We start from the raw sequence: 17,582 nt of genomic DNA, 5'->3' as shown, positions 1-17,582 counted from the left end.
CCCTGGGGAGGTCCTCGTTGGAAAGGAGCCAGCTTAGGTGGTTCGGGCATATCGTGCGGATGCCTCACCAGCGTCTCCCTAGGGAGGTCCTCGTTGGAAAGGAGCCAGCTTAGGTGGTTCGGGCATCTCGTGCGGATGCCTCACCAGCGTCTTCCTAGGGAGGTCCTCGTTGGAAAGGAGCCAGCTTAGGTGGTTCGGGCATCTCGTGCGGATGCCTCACCAGCGTCTTCGTAGGGAGGTCCTCGTTAGAAAGGAGCCAGCTTAGGTGGTTCGGGCATTTCGTGCGGATGCCTCACCAGCGTCTTCCTAGAGAGGTCCTCGTTGGAAAGGAGCCAGCTTAGGTGGTTCGGGCATCTCGTGCGGATGCCTCACCAGCGTCTCCCTAGGGAGGTCCTCGTTGGAAAGGAGCCAGCTTAGGTGGTTCGGGCATCTCGTGCGGATGCCTCACCAGCGTCTTCGTAGGGAGGTCCTTGTTGGAAAGGAGCCAGCTTAGGTGGTTCGGGCATCTCGTGCGGATGCCTCACCAGCGTCTTCGTAGGGAGGTCCTTGTTGGAAAGGAGCCAGCTTAGGTGGTTCGGGCATCTCGTGCGGATGCCTCACCAGCGTCTTCGTAGGGAGGTCCTTGTTGGAAAGGAGCCAGCTTAGGTGGTTCGGGCATCTCGTGCGGATGCCTCACCAGCGTCTCCCTAGGTAGGTCCTCGTTGGAATGGAGCCAGTTTAGGTAGTTCGGGCATCTCGTGCGGATGCCTCACCGGCGTCTCCCTGGGGAGGTCCTCGTTGGAAAGGAGCCAGCTTAGGTGGTTCGGGCATCTCGTGCGGTTGCTTCACCAGCGTCTTCGTAGGGAGGTCCTCGTTGGAAAGGAGCCAGCTTAGGTGGTTCAGGCATCTCGTGCGGATGCCTCACCAGCGTCTCCCTGGGGAGGTCCTCGCTGGAAAGGAGCCAGCTTAGGTGGTTCGGGCATCTCGTGCGGATGCCTCACCAGCGTCTCCCTAGAGAGGTCCTCGTTGGAAAGGAGCCAGCTTAGGTGGTTCGGGCATCTCGTGCGGTTGCTTCACCAGCGTCTCCCTAGGGAGGTCCTCCTTGCACGTCCCACTCGGAGGAGATCCCACGGCAGGCCAAGGACCAGATGGGGGTGATTACATCTCCTCTCTGGCCTGGGAACGCTTCGGGAGCCTCCAGGAGGAAGTTGCTAATGTTGCTCTGGAAAGGGAAATCTGGGGTTGAAGATGGATGGATGGATGAACCTTCTAGATACATGGAGAACCGAATTCGGGTAAGGGGAAGTCAACTTCCTTTGGCGGGTCGGGGCACTAATAAAATGGGACTGCGACTTTTAGTTGCACCTTTTTACCAAATGTGTCCCAAAAGGGAATGAGGTCCATCTACTTTCACTGGGAAAACGTCCATGGACTTAGAAAAGGACTAACAACCCTGAAGGTCTCAAAATACCCCAAAACGAACAAAGCCCTAAAAGCCCAGGTGCTCTAAAGATAGCTACATTTACCAAAAGACTCGGCCGGAAAAGGTTGGGGCATTTTGGGGGTGATTTCGGAACCCATTTAATTTTGTGACCACTTGGGTATTTAGGGGGGGGTCTCCCAGGTTCCCGCTTGGATTGACATGATTCAAGTTGAACCTCGTAGATAAATAACAAGTCTCCCAAAAAAGATTGCGGGCAATCTAATTTTATTGTAAAAAAGTACTAAGTACGTACTTAGTACAGCAGCTGAAGGTCCCAAAGTACCCCATAGAGTCCTGAGAGTCCTATTGCTCCAAAAGTTCTGGAATATGACCAAGGAGCCTGGGGAAAGAACCGGGGCCCTTTTGGGTGCATTTCTAACTTTCGTGTAACCCCATTTGTCATTGGTACCACTTGGGTTCCTTTGGGACCTTTTCAGGACCCCTTTGGGGTCTGTTGGACAAAACTAACACTATTGGGTGTGTTTACCCGATTGGTGTGCAGGAATGGTGGTGAGCAGCGCTGTGCCGTCCTCCAAGATGCGGTCTTTGAGGCCGCCATGACTGTCCACGTTTAGTTTGAACGTCTGGAACCACAAAAACAACAACACCTTATACCAAAATAGAATAGAATAGAGTTTTATTGTCATTATTGCAATGAACAGGTGCAAAAATGTGTGTTAAGAAAGATAGCATGCTAACAGTAAGTAAGTATGTGTAAAGTAACAAAATATTTGACTCTGAGCTGCACATCTGCGAGATTAGCCCAAAAAAAATAAGCTAGCATGCTAAAAGTTAGCATTTTTGAAGTAACAAAATATTTGACCTAAGTATATACCAGCAAAATGAGTTTAAAAAGGCAGCATACTAACAGCTAATAAGCGTGAAGTACCAAAAAAGATTTGACTGAGGGTGATACCTGTAAAATGCGTTTAAAAAGCTGCTATGCTAAAATTAGCGTGCTAACAGTTGACATGCGTAGAGTAACAAAATATTTAACTGAGGCGTACGCCTGCCAAACGGGACTGAAAAGCAAGAATGCTAACATTTACCATACTTGAAATAACAAAATATTTGAATCGGATGTATACTTGTAAAATTTGTTTCAAAAGCTAACATGTTAAAATTAGCAAGCTAACGTGCGTGGAGTAACAAAAGATTTAACTGAGGTGTATGCCTGCCAAACGAGATTAAAAAGCAAGCATGCTAACATTTAGCATAGTTGAAATGACAAAAATAATTGACTCAGGGCAGGTGTATTCTTGCAAAATTTGTTTTAAAAGTGAGCATGCTAAAATTAGCGCGCTAACAGTTAACATACGTAGAGTAACACACGATTTATATTCCTGCCAATTAAGATTGAAAAGCAAGCATGCTAACATTTAGCATACTTGAAATAATAAAATATTTGACTCAGGCGTATACTTGCAAAATTAGTTGAAAAAGCTAGTATGCTAACAATTAACATGTGCAGAGTAACAAAAGATTTAACTGAGATGCCTGTGAAATGAGATGGAAAAGTAATCATGCTAACATTTAGCATACTTGAAACGACAAAATAATTGAGTCAGGTGTATACTTGCAAAATTTGTTTAAAAAGTGAGCATGCTAAAATTAGCACGCTAACAGTTAACATGCGTAGAGTAACACAAGATTTATATACTTGCCAAATGAGATTAAAAAGCTAGCATGCTAACATTTAGCATACTTGAAACAACCCAATATTTGACCCGGGTGTATACTTGCAAAATTAGTTGAAAAAGCTGGCATGCTAAAATTACCGTGCAAGCAAATAACATATGTAGAGTAACAAAAGATTTAACTGAGATGCCTGCGAAATGAGATTGAAAAGCGAGCATGCTAGCATTTAGCATACTTGAAATAAATTATATGAACGCTAACATACTATTTATAAAGGCTAACAGGATGCTAACATACTCTTTTAAAGGCTAGCAAAATGCTAACATACTATTTATAAAGGCTAACAGGATGATAACATTCCCTTTCAAACGCTAACAGGATGCTTACATATTCTTTTTAAAGATTAACAGGATGCTAAAAGTATTTTTAAAGGCTACCAGGATACTAACATATTCTTTCAAATGTTAACGGGATGCTAACATACTATTTTTAAAGGCTAACATACTCTTTTAAAGGCTACCAGGATGCTAACATACTATTTTTAAAGGCCAACAGGATGCTAACATACTCTTTTAAAGGCTAGCAAAATGCTAACATACTATTTATAAAGGCTAACAGGATGCTAACATACTCTTTCAAACGCTAACAGGATGCTTACATACTCTTTTTAAAGGTTAAAAGGATGCTAACAGTATTTTTAAAGGCTACCAGGATGCTAACATATTCTTTCAAACGTTAACAGGATGCTAACATACTATTTTTAAAGGCTACCAGGATGCTAACATACTATTTTTAAAAGCTAACAGGATGCTAACATACTATTCTTAAAGGCTAACAGGATGCCAACATACTATTTTTAAAGGCTAACAGGATGCTAACATACTCTTTTAAAGGTTAACAGGATAATAACATACTCTTTTAAAGGCTAGCAAAATGCTAATATACTATTTATAAAGGATAACAGGATGCTAACATTCCCTTTCAAACACTAACAGGATGCTTACATACTCTTTTTAAAGATTAACAGGATGCTAAAAGTATTTTTAAAGGCTACCAGGATGCTAACATATTTTTTCAAACGTTAACGGGAGACTAACATACTATTTTTAAAGGCTAACATACTCTTTTAAAGGCTAACAGACTGCTAAAATACTATTTTTAAAAGCTAACAAGATGCTAACATACTATTTTTAAAGAATAACAGGATGCTAACATACTATTTCTGAAGGCTAACAGGATGCTAACATACTCTTTTAAAGGCTAACAAGATGCTAACATTTAAAGGCTAACAGGATGCTAACATACTCTTTTAAAGGTTAACAGGATAATAACATACTCTTTTAAAGGCTAGCAAAATGCTAACATACTATTTATAAAGGCTAACAGGATGCTAACATACCCTTTCAAATGCTAACAGGATGCTTACATACTCTTTTTAAAGGTTAAGAGGATGATAACAGTACTTTTAAAGGCTACCAGGATGCTAACATAGTTTTTCAAACGTTAACAGGAGACTAACATACTATTTTTAAAGGCTTACATACTCTTTTAAAGGCTACCAGGATGCTAACATACTATTTTTAAAGGCTAAAAGGATGCTAACATACTATTTTTATAGGCTAACAGGATGCTAAGATACTCTTTTAAAGGCTAACAAGATGCTAACATTTAAAGGCCAACAGGATGCTAACATACTCTTTTAAAGGCTAGCAAAACTGCTAACATACTATTTATAAAGGCTAACAGGATGCTAACATACTCTTTCAAACGCTAACAGGATGCTTACATACTCCTTTTAAAGGTTAAAAGGATGCTAACAGTATTTTTAAAGGCTAACATATTCTTTCAAATGTTAACGGGATGCTAACATACTATTTTCAAAGGCTAACATACTCTTTTAAAGGCTAACAGGATGCAAACATACTCTTTTAAAGGCTACCAGGATGCTAACATACTATTTTTAAAAGGCTAACAGGATGCTAACATATTCTTACAAACGTTAACGCGATGCTATCATACTATTTTTAAAGGCTAACATACTCTTTTAAAGGCTAACAAGATGCTAACATACCCTTTTAAAGGCTACAAGGATGCTAACATACTATTTTTAAAAGCTAACAGGATGCCAACATACTATTTTTAAAGGCTACCAGGATGCTAACATACTCGTTTAAAGGCTACCAGGATGCTAACATACTATTTTTAAAAGGCTAACAGGATGCTAACATATTCTTACAAACGTTAACGGGATGCTAACATACTATTTTTAAAGGCTAACATACGCTTTTAAAGGCTAACAGGATGCTAACATACTATTTTTAAAGGCTACAAGGATGCTAACATACTATTTTTAAAAGCTAACAGGATGCCAACATACTATTTTTAAAGGCTAACAGGATGCTAACATACTCTTTTAAAGGCTAGAAGGACGCTGACATACTACTTTTAAAAGCTAACAGGATGCTAACATACTATTTTTAAAGAATAACAGGATGCCAACATACTATTTTTTAAGGCTAACAGGATGCTAACATACTCCTATAAAGGCTAACAAGATGCTAAAATTTAAAGGCTAACAGGATGCTAACCTACTCTTTTAAAGGCTAACAGGATGCTAACATACTCTTTGTAAAGGTTAACAGGATGCTAACATATTCTGTTTAACATACTGTTATGTTAATGCTATGTTAGCATTGATGAAGACGTGACTGAACATTGAAATGAGTCTAGAAAGCTAGCATGCTAATGTTGGAGTGCTAACACTCAAAGTGTACACATACAACATCAACTCAAACAGCTAGCACGCAAATGTTAGCATGCTAACAGATACAATTCTCTAAATTACATAGTTGAGCTGGTCCTATTCCTGGAAATGAGCTCCAAAAACACCAACTAGTTAGCAGGTTAGCATGCTAAGATAAGATAGGTACTAAGTAGATGATGAGAGGCAGATGGACTCACTTTTCCCAGCGGCGCCCAAGATGGCGGCTAATAAACACCCCGGTTAGGGCGCAGAATTAGCCGGCACTATCTCACTATCTCACTATCTCAGCCGTCCTCGCCTTCACTTTTCCCGCCGCTCCGTTTAAGAAGGGCGGGGGATCGATAAGACGCCAGCCAGCCAGCCGCTAGACATCAATCACGCCGCGATAAGGCCACGCCTCCACCCGCGTCACGCTCCGCTTGTCGCGGATTTACGCGCGTGCGTGTGCGTGTGCGTGTCCGTGTCCGTGTGCGTGTGCGTGTGTGTGTGTGTGTGTGTGTGTGTGTGTTGTTGTTGCATGTGTGTGTGTGTGTTGAACACACACACACACACACACACCCACACACACACACACACACACACACACACCCACACACACACACACACACACACACACACACACACACACACATGCAACAACAACAGCTTTGATCGCTGCATAAAATAAGTACTAAAAAAAATAATATTTTTATTTTATTTTTGTTATAATTATATTTCCCAGATGTTCTCTTTTTTATCACACTTTATATTTCTTGGATTTTTTAATATATTTTCTTAGATTTGTTTAAATACTTGTAATTCTTTTGCTTTTAGTTTTATGTTGTTGTTTTTTTACTTATTGGGTTCCTAAAGTATATTTTTCTTAGATGTTTAGATAGTAGTTATTTTGAAATATTATAATTTCTTACTTTTTTCACAGATTTTTAGCAACGTTTTTCTTGAATTTTAAGATCTTTTTATTTTCTTATATTTGTAGATGTTTAATTTTCTGATTCTTCAATATTTTTTGATTTATTTTGGATATATATATATATATATATATATATATATATATATATATATACATATACATATATTAGTATTTATGTTTTATAAATTTTTTACTTTGTGTTTTTTAAGTAGCTGTAAAATATTATAAAAAAAGTTAGCATGCTAAAATGCAACACAGGTAAAGTAGCATAAAAATAACTGCATAGAATAACTACAAAAATAAATATTTTTATTTTATTTATTTTTTTATTATATTTCCCGGATGTTCTCTTTTTTTTATCACGCTATTTATATTCCTTGGATTTTTGAATATATTTTTGTTAGATTTGTTTAAATACTTGTAATTCTTTTGTTTTTAGATATTTTTGGGGTTGTTTTACTTATTGGATTTGTTTAAATACTTGTAATTCTTTTGTTTTTAGATATTTTTGGGGTTTTTTTACTTATTGGATTCCTGAAATATATTTTTCTTAGATGTTTAGATAGTCTTAGTTATTTTTGAAATATTATAATTTCTTAGTTTTTTTTCACAGATTTTTAGCAATGTTATGTCTTGAATTTTAAGAACTTTTTATTTTCTTAAAATTGTATACATGTTTAATTTTCTGATTCTTAAATATTTTTATTTATTTTGTATATATATATATATATATATATATATATATATATATATATATATATATATAATTATTTATGTTTTAGACATTTTTTACTTTGTGTTTTTTAAGTAGCTGTAAAATAATATAAAAAAGCTAGCATGCTAAAATACAACACGGGTAAAGTAGCACCATGTTTGACTGTGAGGCGTATACCTGCAACATGAGCTAAATGGGCTAGCTTGCTAACAGCTAACATATGTGAAGTAGAATAATATTTGACTTGGAGTCATTTACCTACAAAATGAGCTTAAAAAAAGCCTAGCATGCTAACACTTAGCATGCGGAAAGTAGCAACATATTTTACCGCGAGGCACACACCTGAAAAATTTGCAAAAACAGCTAGCATGCTAACAGGTAACATGCTAACCGCTGAAATATGTGAAGTAACAAAATATTTGACTCTGACTCATTTACCTGCAAAGTGAGCTAAAAAAGCTAGCATGCTAACAGTTAACATGCAGAAAGTAGCAAAATATATAAATCCTTGGCACATACCTGCAAATATTTTCCCCCAAAAATAAGCAACATATTTGAAAATGTAAACATTAACAATTATTCAAACCCTGTTAAAATTTCATTTCAAATCCATGAAATAACTATATACATTAAATAAAAATACCAAAAAATCCAAATTAAAATATCTGCAAATCTGATCATAAAAAAATGAAATACAAGTTTTTTAAGTTAGGAAAAAAGATCTAAAAATCCACACAAATAAAATTTGCTAAAAATATCACAAAATGTAAAATAACAAAGATTTCAACATGTGAACATTTGCAGAAAATAAAATATTCATAAATCTTGAATCTAAAAATATCTATTAAGAAATATAAATTCAAATATTCCATTAAGCAAAATATCTGAAAAAAAAAATCAAAAAATCTAAAACGTAAAAAAATTATTAGCAATCCAAGAAAATATCTAAAAAAAAATAAGGAAATAAAAAGATCTAAAACTTCAAGAAATACAATTTGCAAACAATCTGAGACAATAAAAATAACTAAAAGTCCATCAATGAACGAATACCTAACTATCTTAGAAATAAAACAACAGCAAAATCTACGAATTTAAAAAATATATATAAATATATTTATTTAAAAAAAAACAGAGTAAAAAATGTCTAAAACATAAAAACTAATATCTACATACAAAATAAACATTTACACAACATTAAGAAATGTAAATTCAAATATTCCAAAAAGTAAAACATCTGAAAATAAATCCAAATATCTAAAACATTAAAAAAGATAGTTATATATTTAGCAATCTAAGAAAAATATCTTAAAAAATTTAAGGAAATAAAAAGATCTAATAAAAAAATAATTTGTTAACAATTAATAATAAAATAACTAAAAGTCCAACAATTTAAAAATACTTAAAATATAGAATTAAAACAACAGAAAAATCTATGAATATTAAAAAAACAAAAAACATCTAAAAATTATTTATTTAAAAAAACACAAAGTCTCAAAAATGTCTAAAACATAAATATTAATATCAAAATACAAAATAAACATTTAGAAAACATAAAAAATATATACATTTAAATATTCCATTAAGTACAATATCTGAAACAAAATCAAAATATCTAAAACATAAAACTAATTTTATATATACATATATATATATATATATATATATATATATATATATATATATATATATATATATATATATATATACATATATATATATGTATATATATATATATATATATATATATACATATAACATATACATATATATATATATAATTATTTAAGAATCAGAAAATTTAATATATACAAATATAAGAAAATTAAAAAAATTAAAATTTAAGAAATAACATTTCTAAAAATCTGTGAAAAAACAAAATAAATTATAATATTTCCAAATAACTAAGACTCACGCACTCATCAATTGTTAGCATTCTAATGTTAGCATGCATGTTGTTGTGGCTTGTGCAGCCCTTTGAGACACTTGTGAGTTAGGGCTATACAAATAAACATTGATTGATTGATTGATTACAATTTTTTACTCTGAGTCAAATATTATGTTACTTCACTTGAGTTAGCAGTTAGCATGTTACCTGTTAGCACGCTAAATGTTCCAAAGAAAAGTGCCAAACTTGGAAGTGTGATGCGGTGAGAGAAAACAAGTGTGCCGCTGTTGAATAAAACATGTCAGTTTCAGCGTGGCGAGATGTACTAAGCGTGTAAAAAAAAAAAAAAAGGAAAGAAGGTGTGGCGGCACACGCACTCCGTGGAGCTACTTTGGCGACTTGCAGGGATTCTGATCGTCGGCTGGCTGGCGGGCTAAAAAAAAAAAAAAAAAAAAAAAGGTTGAAACTCCTTAAGCTAATTTACATAACCGCGTCGAGCGGAGGCGCTTCAAAGCCTGGCGCATCAGATTACCTGTTAGCATTAGCATATTAGCCTGGAGCGCCGGACCGTATAGCAGCCGCCTGCCACGCTTTAGCCCTTAGCATTAGCATATTAGCGAGGCGGGTGTGCGGCACTGATAGGCAGATGACATTGAGGCGCGACTTTGACATTGTGTGTGTGTGTGTGTGTGTGTGTGTGTGTGTGTGTGTGTGTGTGTGTGTGTGTGTGAGGGGGAATGAGGGGGGGCCAGGGGGTGAGGGGGGGGGGGGGGCTGATGATCCAATCAAAGTGTTTGCAATAAAGATGATCATATGGAGTGCAAGCTGAGATGAAGATGCCGCCTAAACAGGAAGCACCTTCAAAATAAAGTGTTAACTGTTAGCATCCTATTGTTTTTAGCTTTTTACACACACTTACTGCAGTGTTGTGTGTCACAGTACAAAGTAGAGAAGAAAGAAGTCAACATCAATCAACAAAACACACAATTAGACACAATAAATGCTACAAAGTGCAAGTGTGACTATCAGCCCTGACACACACACACACACACACACACACACACGCAGTTTTAGTTAACGAGAGGAGCCAATTAGCAGGCCCAAATTGTCATTGAAGCTGACACTAGCACTGATGCCAGCACAACAACGTCGACACATGTAAACACACACACACACACAGAGCTGGGCGTGTGTGTGTGTGTGTGTGTGTGTGTTTGCGTGTGTCCGTATGTAAGTGTGTGTATGCAAGTGTGTGTGTATGTAAGTGTGTGTGTGTAAGTGTGTATGTATGGAAATGCGTGTGTATGTAAGTGTGTATGTAAGTGCGTGTGTATGGAAGTGTGTGTGTTTGTAAGTGTGTGTATGTAAGTGAGTGTGTATGTATGTGTGTGTGTGTGTGTGTGTGTGTATGTAAGTGATTGTGTGGAAGTGTGTGTGTATGTAAGTGAGTGTGTATGTAAGTCTGTTTGTATGGAAGTGCGTGTGTATGTAAGTGTGTGTATGTAAGTGGGTGTATGGAAGTGTGTGTGTATGGAAGTGTGTGTATGTAAGTGAGTGTGTATGTAAGTCTGTTTGTATGGAAGTGCGTGTGTATGTAAATGTATATGTAAGTGAGTGTGTATGTAAGTGCGTATGAAGTGTGTATGCATGTAAGTGTGTGTATGTGAGTGTGTAAGTATGCAAGTGTGTGTGTATGTAAGTAAGTATGTATGTATGTAAGTGCGTGTGTATGTAAGTGTGTGTATGTAAGTGAGTGTATTTTTAAGTGTGCGTGTAAGTGTGTGTGTATGGAAACGTGTAAGTGTGTGTATGTAAGTGTGTATGTATCTAAGTGTGTATGTATGTAAGTGTGTATGTGTATGAGTTTGTGTGCATATAAGTTTGTGTGTATGTAAGTGTGTGTATGTAAGTGAGTGTGTATAAGTGCATGTGTATGTAAATGTGTATGTAAGTGTGTATGTATGTGCGTGTGTATGTAAATGTATATGTAAGTGAGTGTGTATGTAAGTGAGTGTGTATGTAAGTGCGTATGAAGTGTGTATGTATGTAAGTGTGTGTATGTAAGTGAGTGTGTATGTTAGTGTGTATGTAAGTCTGTATGTATGGAAGTGCGTGTGTATGTAAATGTATATGTAAGTGAGTGTGTATGTAAGTGTGTATGAAGTGTGTGTGTATGTAAGTGTGTATGAAGTGTGTATGCATGTAAGTGTGTGTATGTGAGTGTGTAAGTATGTAAGTGTGTAAGTATGCAAGTGTGTGTGTATGTAAGTAAGTATGAATGTATGTAAGTGCGTGTGTATGTAAGTGTGTGTATGTAAGAGAGCATGTATGTAAGTGTGTGTATGTAAGTGAGTGTATTTTTAAGTGTGCGTGTAAGTGTGTGTGTATGGAAACGTGTATGTGTGTGTATGTAAGTGTGTATGTATCTAAGTGTGTATGTATGTAAGTGTGTATGTGTATGAGTTTGTGTGCATATAAGTTTGTGTGTATGTAAGTGTGTGTATGTAAGTGAGTGTGTATAAGTGCAAGCGTATGTAAATGTGTATGTAAGTGTGTATGTATGTGCGTGTGTATGTAAATGTATATGTAAGTGAGTGTGTATGTAAGTGCGTATGAAGTGTGTATGTATGTAAGTGTGTGTATGTGAGTGTGTAAGTATATAAGTGTGTAAGTATGCAAGTGTGTGTGTATGTAAGTAAGTATGTATGTATGTATGTAAGTGTGTGTGTATGTAAGTGAGTGTATGTAAGTGTGTGTATGTAAGTGAGCGTGTATTTAAGTGTGCGTGTAAGTGCGTGTGTATGGAAATCTGTATGTGAGTGTGTATGCAAGTGTGTATGTATCTATGTGTGCATGAGTTTGTGTGTATGTAAGTGTGTGTATGTAAGTAAGTGTGTATAAGTGCATGTGTATGTAAATGTGTATGTAAGTGTGTGTGTGTGTGTCTGTAAGTATGTATGTATGTAAGTGCGTGTGTATGTAAATGTGTATGTAAGTGTGTGTGTCTGTAAGTATGTATGTATGTAAGTGCGTGTGTATGTAAATGTGTATGTATGGAAATGCGTGTGTATGGAAGTGAGTGTATTTAAGTGTGTATGTATGTGTGTGTATGTAAGTGAGTGTGTATGTAAGTGTGTATGTATGAAGTGTGTGTGTGTATGTAAGTGTGTGTGTAGGTACGTGTGTATGTATGGAAATGTGGGGGTTATGGAAGTGTGTATGTAAGTGGGTGTATGTAAGTGAGTGTGTATGTAAGTGTGTGTGTGTGTAAGTGAGTATGTAAGTGTGTGTATGTAAGTGAGTTAGTATGTAAGTATGTGTGTATGTGAGTGTATGTAAGTGAGTATGTATAAGTGTGTGTGTATGTATGTGAGCATGTATGTAAGTGTGTGTATGTGAGTGTGTATTTAAGTGTGTGTGTATGTAAGTGAGTGTGTATTTAAGTGTGTGTGTATATAAGTGGGTGTGTGTATCTAAGTGTGTATGTATGTAAGTGTGTAGGTGTATATACATTTGTGTGTATATAAGTTTGTGTATGTAAGCGTGCGTATGTATGTGAGAGTGTATTTAAGTGGGTGTAAGTGTGTGTGTATGTAAGTGTGTGTATGTAAGTGTGTATGTATAAAAATGAGTGTGTGTGTGTGCCTACCAGGTGTGTGTCCAGGTAGGCGGTGAGGCTGTCCAGGTCTTGGCGGGGCTGAGTCCAGTTGTGGGTGCTGATCAGCGCCCCCTGCAGCCAGGAGATGAAATGGTCCAGCTGCTGCACAAACTTCTGTGGGTCATGCACACACACACACACACACACACACACACACACACACACACACACACACACACACACACACACACACACACACACACACACTTCTTACTCTCACATAGTTACACCAATCTTTGAAAGGTCTACTTCGGCAACACTTTTATTTTGAAGTTCTGACTTTTATTTTGAAGTTCTGACTTTTATTTTGAAGTTCTGACTTTTATTTTGAAGTTCTGACTTTTTAAGAGTATGACCTGAGTAGACCAGAAAACCTTTTTTCTGTCATAAAAGGTAACAAGAAAAATGTTGACTTGCTAAAATAATATTTAAACACGTTTAAAGACTGTTACTAATATTTAAAAATATTCAAATAATTTTAAATACAAATTAAAATATGCAAAAACATTTGTGGACATTTTTTCAAATATTCAAAAGCATTTTAAAAAAATGCTTAAATAATTACAGACAAATACAGACGATTAAAAATATTGAAAATTTTAAGTAAATTAAATAAAAAATACGGCAATTCAAAAATAATTGCCATTTTAAAAATAAAACCATTATAAAGCCATCCATCCATTAATTTTTACCGCATGTCCCTTTTAAAACAATTAAAATATTCAACAGAACACTTAAAGTCAGTTTTTAAATGTTCAACAGCATTTAAGAACATTGTGAAAGATTAAAAACTACTCAAAAGCAATGTATGACTATTAAGAACATTTAAAAGCACTTCAAAGCAATTGAAGATTTTTAGGAACATTTTAAAATATTCAAAAGCAATTATACATTTTTAAGAATATTTGAAAACACTTTGAAACATTTAAAGGGAATTATGAACATTTAAAATATGTTCAGCATTTAAACATTAATAGTAGCACACGCTAACATTTCACCACATTTAAAGACATTTAAAGAAATTCTATTATATGTAAAAAATGTAAAGCCACCTAAAACATTGGACATTTAAATATGATGGAAGACGTTTAAAATATGTAACACCATTTAAGACAATTAGAAATATTTAAAAGTATTTAAGACAGTTAAAAAATGTAACTGCATTTAGACAAAATTAAAGACACTTTTAAATACTTAACAGCATTTGGGAAAATGAAGACCATTAGCAATAACAACCTGTTAAGAACAGTTTTAAATATTGTTGAGTTTATTTCAATCACAAATACACTTAAAACATGATACATTACAATATCTTGTATCATTTCGCTTTACAAGTTCCAAAAGGAGAAGGAATAAGCAAGACTTTAAAAGTATTTAAGATATATTTAAAAGCCATTAAAGATTAAAAGGAGCATTTGAAAATATTTTTGCTTAATTTAAAGACAAAGGACCATGAATAATATTTAAGAACATTTAAAGACTATTAAAGACAATTAAGAACATTTAACAGTATTTCAGAATATTGAGAACATTTAAGAACATTTAAAATCAATTGACATTGATAGTAGTAGCATCTGAAAATATTTAACAACATTTAAAGACAATTAACAATATTAATTACCATTTAAAGGCAATTAAAGACATCTAAAAATGTTTAACAGCATTTGAGAACGGATGAAATAATATTTAACAGCTTTTAAAGACAAATAAAGAGTATTTAAAATAATGACCATTGTTTAAGAAAAATATGAACTTGCAAATCTATTTAAAAGCCGCTAATGACAATTAAGAAACATTTTGAAAGAATACAAAATCAACTCAAGTTTGTTAGGAGGATCTGAAAATATTTCACAATGTTTAAAAACAGTTAAAAACAATTAAAATATTTTAACACAACAAATGAAAAATACTAATAATTAAAACATACTTACAGACTATTAAAGACATTTTTTTTCACCAACTTAAACACAAAAACTATTGGGAGCGTCTGAACATGTATAATGACAATTAAAAACTATTAAAATATTTTAAGACAACAACGGAAAGTAATTATAATTAAAACATACTTAAAGACAGTAAAAATACTTTTGTTTTTTTTTCAACCAACTTAAACATAAAACTATTGGGAGTGTCTGAAGATGTTTAATTAAGATTTAAAGACAGTTCAAATATGTTGGAGTATCTAAAGACAATGAAGCTATTTAACTGCATTAAAATACATTTAAAGACAATAAAAAGCATTTAAGAGTATTTAAAGACGATTTAGGGCAACTAGAAGAAGAAGAAGACACTTGTGGACAAAAAGGCACTGGACATCTAGACACTGGACATCTAGACACTGGACATCTAGACACTGGACATCTAGACACTGACATCTAGACACTGGACATCTAGACACTGGACATCTAGACACTGACATCTAGACACTGGACATCTAGGCACTGGACATCTAGACACTGACATCTAGACACTGGACATCTAGACACTGGACATCTAGACACTGACATCTAGACACTGACATCTAGACACTGGACATCTAGACACTGGACATCTAGACACTGGACATCTAGGCACTGGACATCTAGACACTGACATCTAGACACTGGACATCTAGACACTGGACATCTAGACACTGGACATCTAGGCACTGGACATCTAGACACTGACATCTAGACACTGGACATCTAGGCACTGGACATCTAGACACTGGACATCTAGTCACTGGACATCTAGTCACTGGACATCTAGACACTGGACATCTAGACACTGGAAATCTAGACACTGGACATCTAGACACTGACATCTAGACACTGGACATCTAGACACTGACATCTAGACACTGGACATCTAGACACTGGACATCTAGACACTGGACATCTAGACACTGACATCTAGACACTGGACATCTAGACACTGGACATCTAGACACTGGACATCTAGACACTGGACATCTAGACACTGACATCTAGACACTGGACATCTAGACACTGGACATCTAGACACTGACATCTAGACACTGGACATCTAGGCACTGGACATCTAGACACTGACATCTAGACACTGGACATCTAGACACTGGACATCTAGACACTGACATCTAGACACTGACATCTAGACACTGGACATCTAGACACTGGACATCTAGACACTGGACATCTAGGCACTGGACATCTAGACACTGACATCTAGACACTGGACATCTAGACACTGGACATCTAGACACTGGACATCTAGGCACTGGACATCTAGACACTGACATCTAGACACTGGACATCTAGGCACTGGACATCTAGACACTGGACATCTAGTCACTGGACATCTAGTCACTGGACATCTAGACACTGGACATCTAGACACTGGAAATCTAGACACTGGACATCTAGACACTGACATCTAGACACTGGACATCTAGACACTGACATCTAGACACTGGACATCTAGACACTGGACATCTAGACACTGGACATCTAGACACTGACATCTAGACACTGGACATCTAGACACTGGACATCTAGACACTGGACATCTAGTCACTGGACATCTAGACACTGGACATCTAGACACTGGACATCTAGACACTGACATCTAGACACTGGACATCTAGACACTGGACATCTAGACACTGGACATCTAGACACTGACATCTAGACACTGGACATCTAGACACTGGACATCTAGACACTGGACATCTAGACACTGACATCTAGACACTGGACATCTAGACACTGGACATCTAGACACTGGACATCTAGACACTGACATCTAGACACTGGACATCTAGACACTGGACATCTAGACACTGGACATCTAGACACTGACATCTAGACACTGGACATCTAGACACTGACATCTAGACACTGGACATCTAGACACTGGACATCTAGACACTGGACATCTAGACACTGACATCTAGACACTGGACATCTAGACACTGGACATCTAGACACTGGACATCTAGACACTGGACATCTAGACACTGACATCTAGACACTGACATCTAGACACTGGACATCTAGACACTGGACATCTAGACACTGGACATCTAGACACTGACATCTAGACACTGGACATCTAGACACTGGACATCTAGACACTGACATCTAGACACTGGACATCTAGACACTGGACATCTAGACACTGGACATCTAGACACTGACATCTAGACACTGGACATCTAGACACTGACATCTAGACACTGGACATCTAGACACTGGACATCTAGACACTGACATCTAGACACTGGACATCTAGACACTGACATCTAGACACTGGACATCTAGACACTGGACATCTAGACACTGGACATCTAGACACTGGACATCTAGGCACTGGACATCTAGACACTGACATCTAGACACTGGACATCTAGGCACTGGACATCTAGACACTGGACATCTAGACACTGGACATCTAGTCACTGGACATCTAGTCACTGGACATCTAGACACTGGACATCTAGACACTGGACATCTAGACACTGGACATCTAGACACTGGACATCTAGACACTGGACATCTAGACACTGGACATCTAGACACTGACATCTAGAC

General features: G+C 36.3%; 1 protein-coding gene across 4 annotated transcripts in view; it reads right to left on the bottom strand.

Annotated features, from left to right (window-relative positions):
- Positions 1 to 17,582, bottom strand: part of LOC133542396 (A-kinase anchor protein 6-like) — a 169,516-nt gene that overhangs the window by 110,543 nt on the left and 41,391 nt on the right. For 3 of the 4 annotated variants that reach the window (XM_061886461.1, XM_061886464.1, XM_061886462.1), the window contains exons 11-12: positions 13,024 to 13,146; positions 1,950 to 2,046 (exon numbers count right to left, since the gene is read on the bottom strand). In XM_061886461.1, the coding sequence (XP_061742445.1) occupies positions 1,950 to 2,046; positions 13,024 to 13,146 (220 nt within the window). The remainder of the gene's footprint in view (positions 1 to 1,949; positions 2,047 to 13,023; positions 13,147 to 17,582) is intronic. The other variant, XM_061886463.1, reaches the window with a different exon arrangement.

Source organism: Nerophis ophidion, linkage group LG24, assembly GCF_033978795.1.
Source record: "Nerophis ophidion isolate RoL-2023_Sa linkage group LG24, RoL_Noph_v1.0, whole genome shotgun sequence".
In the NCBI taxonomy this organism is placed as follows: Eukaryota; Metazoa; Chordata; class Actinopteri; order Syngnathiformes; family Syngnathidae; genus Nerophis; species Nerophis ophidion.
This window is presented reverse-complemented; position numbering and strand designations above follow the sequence as displayed.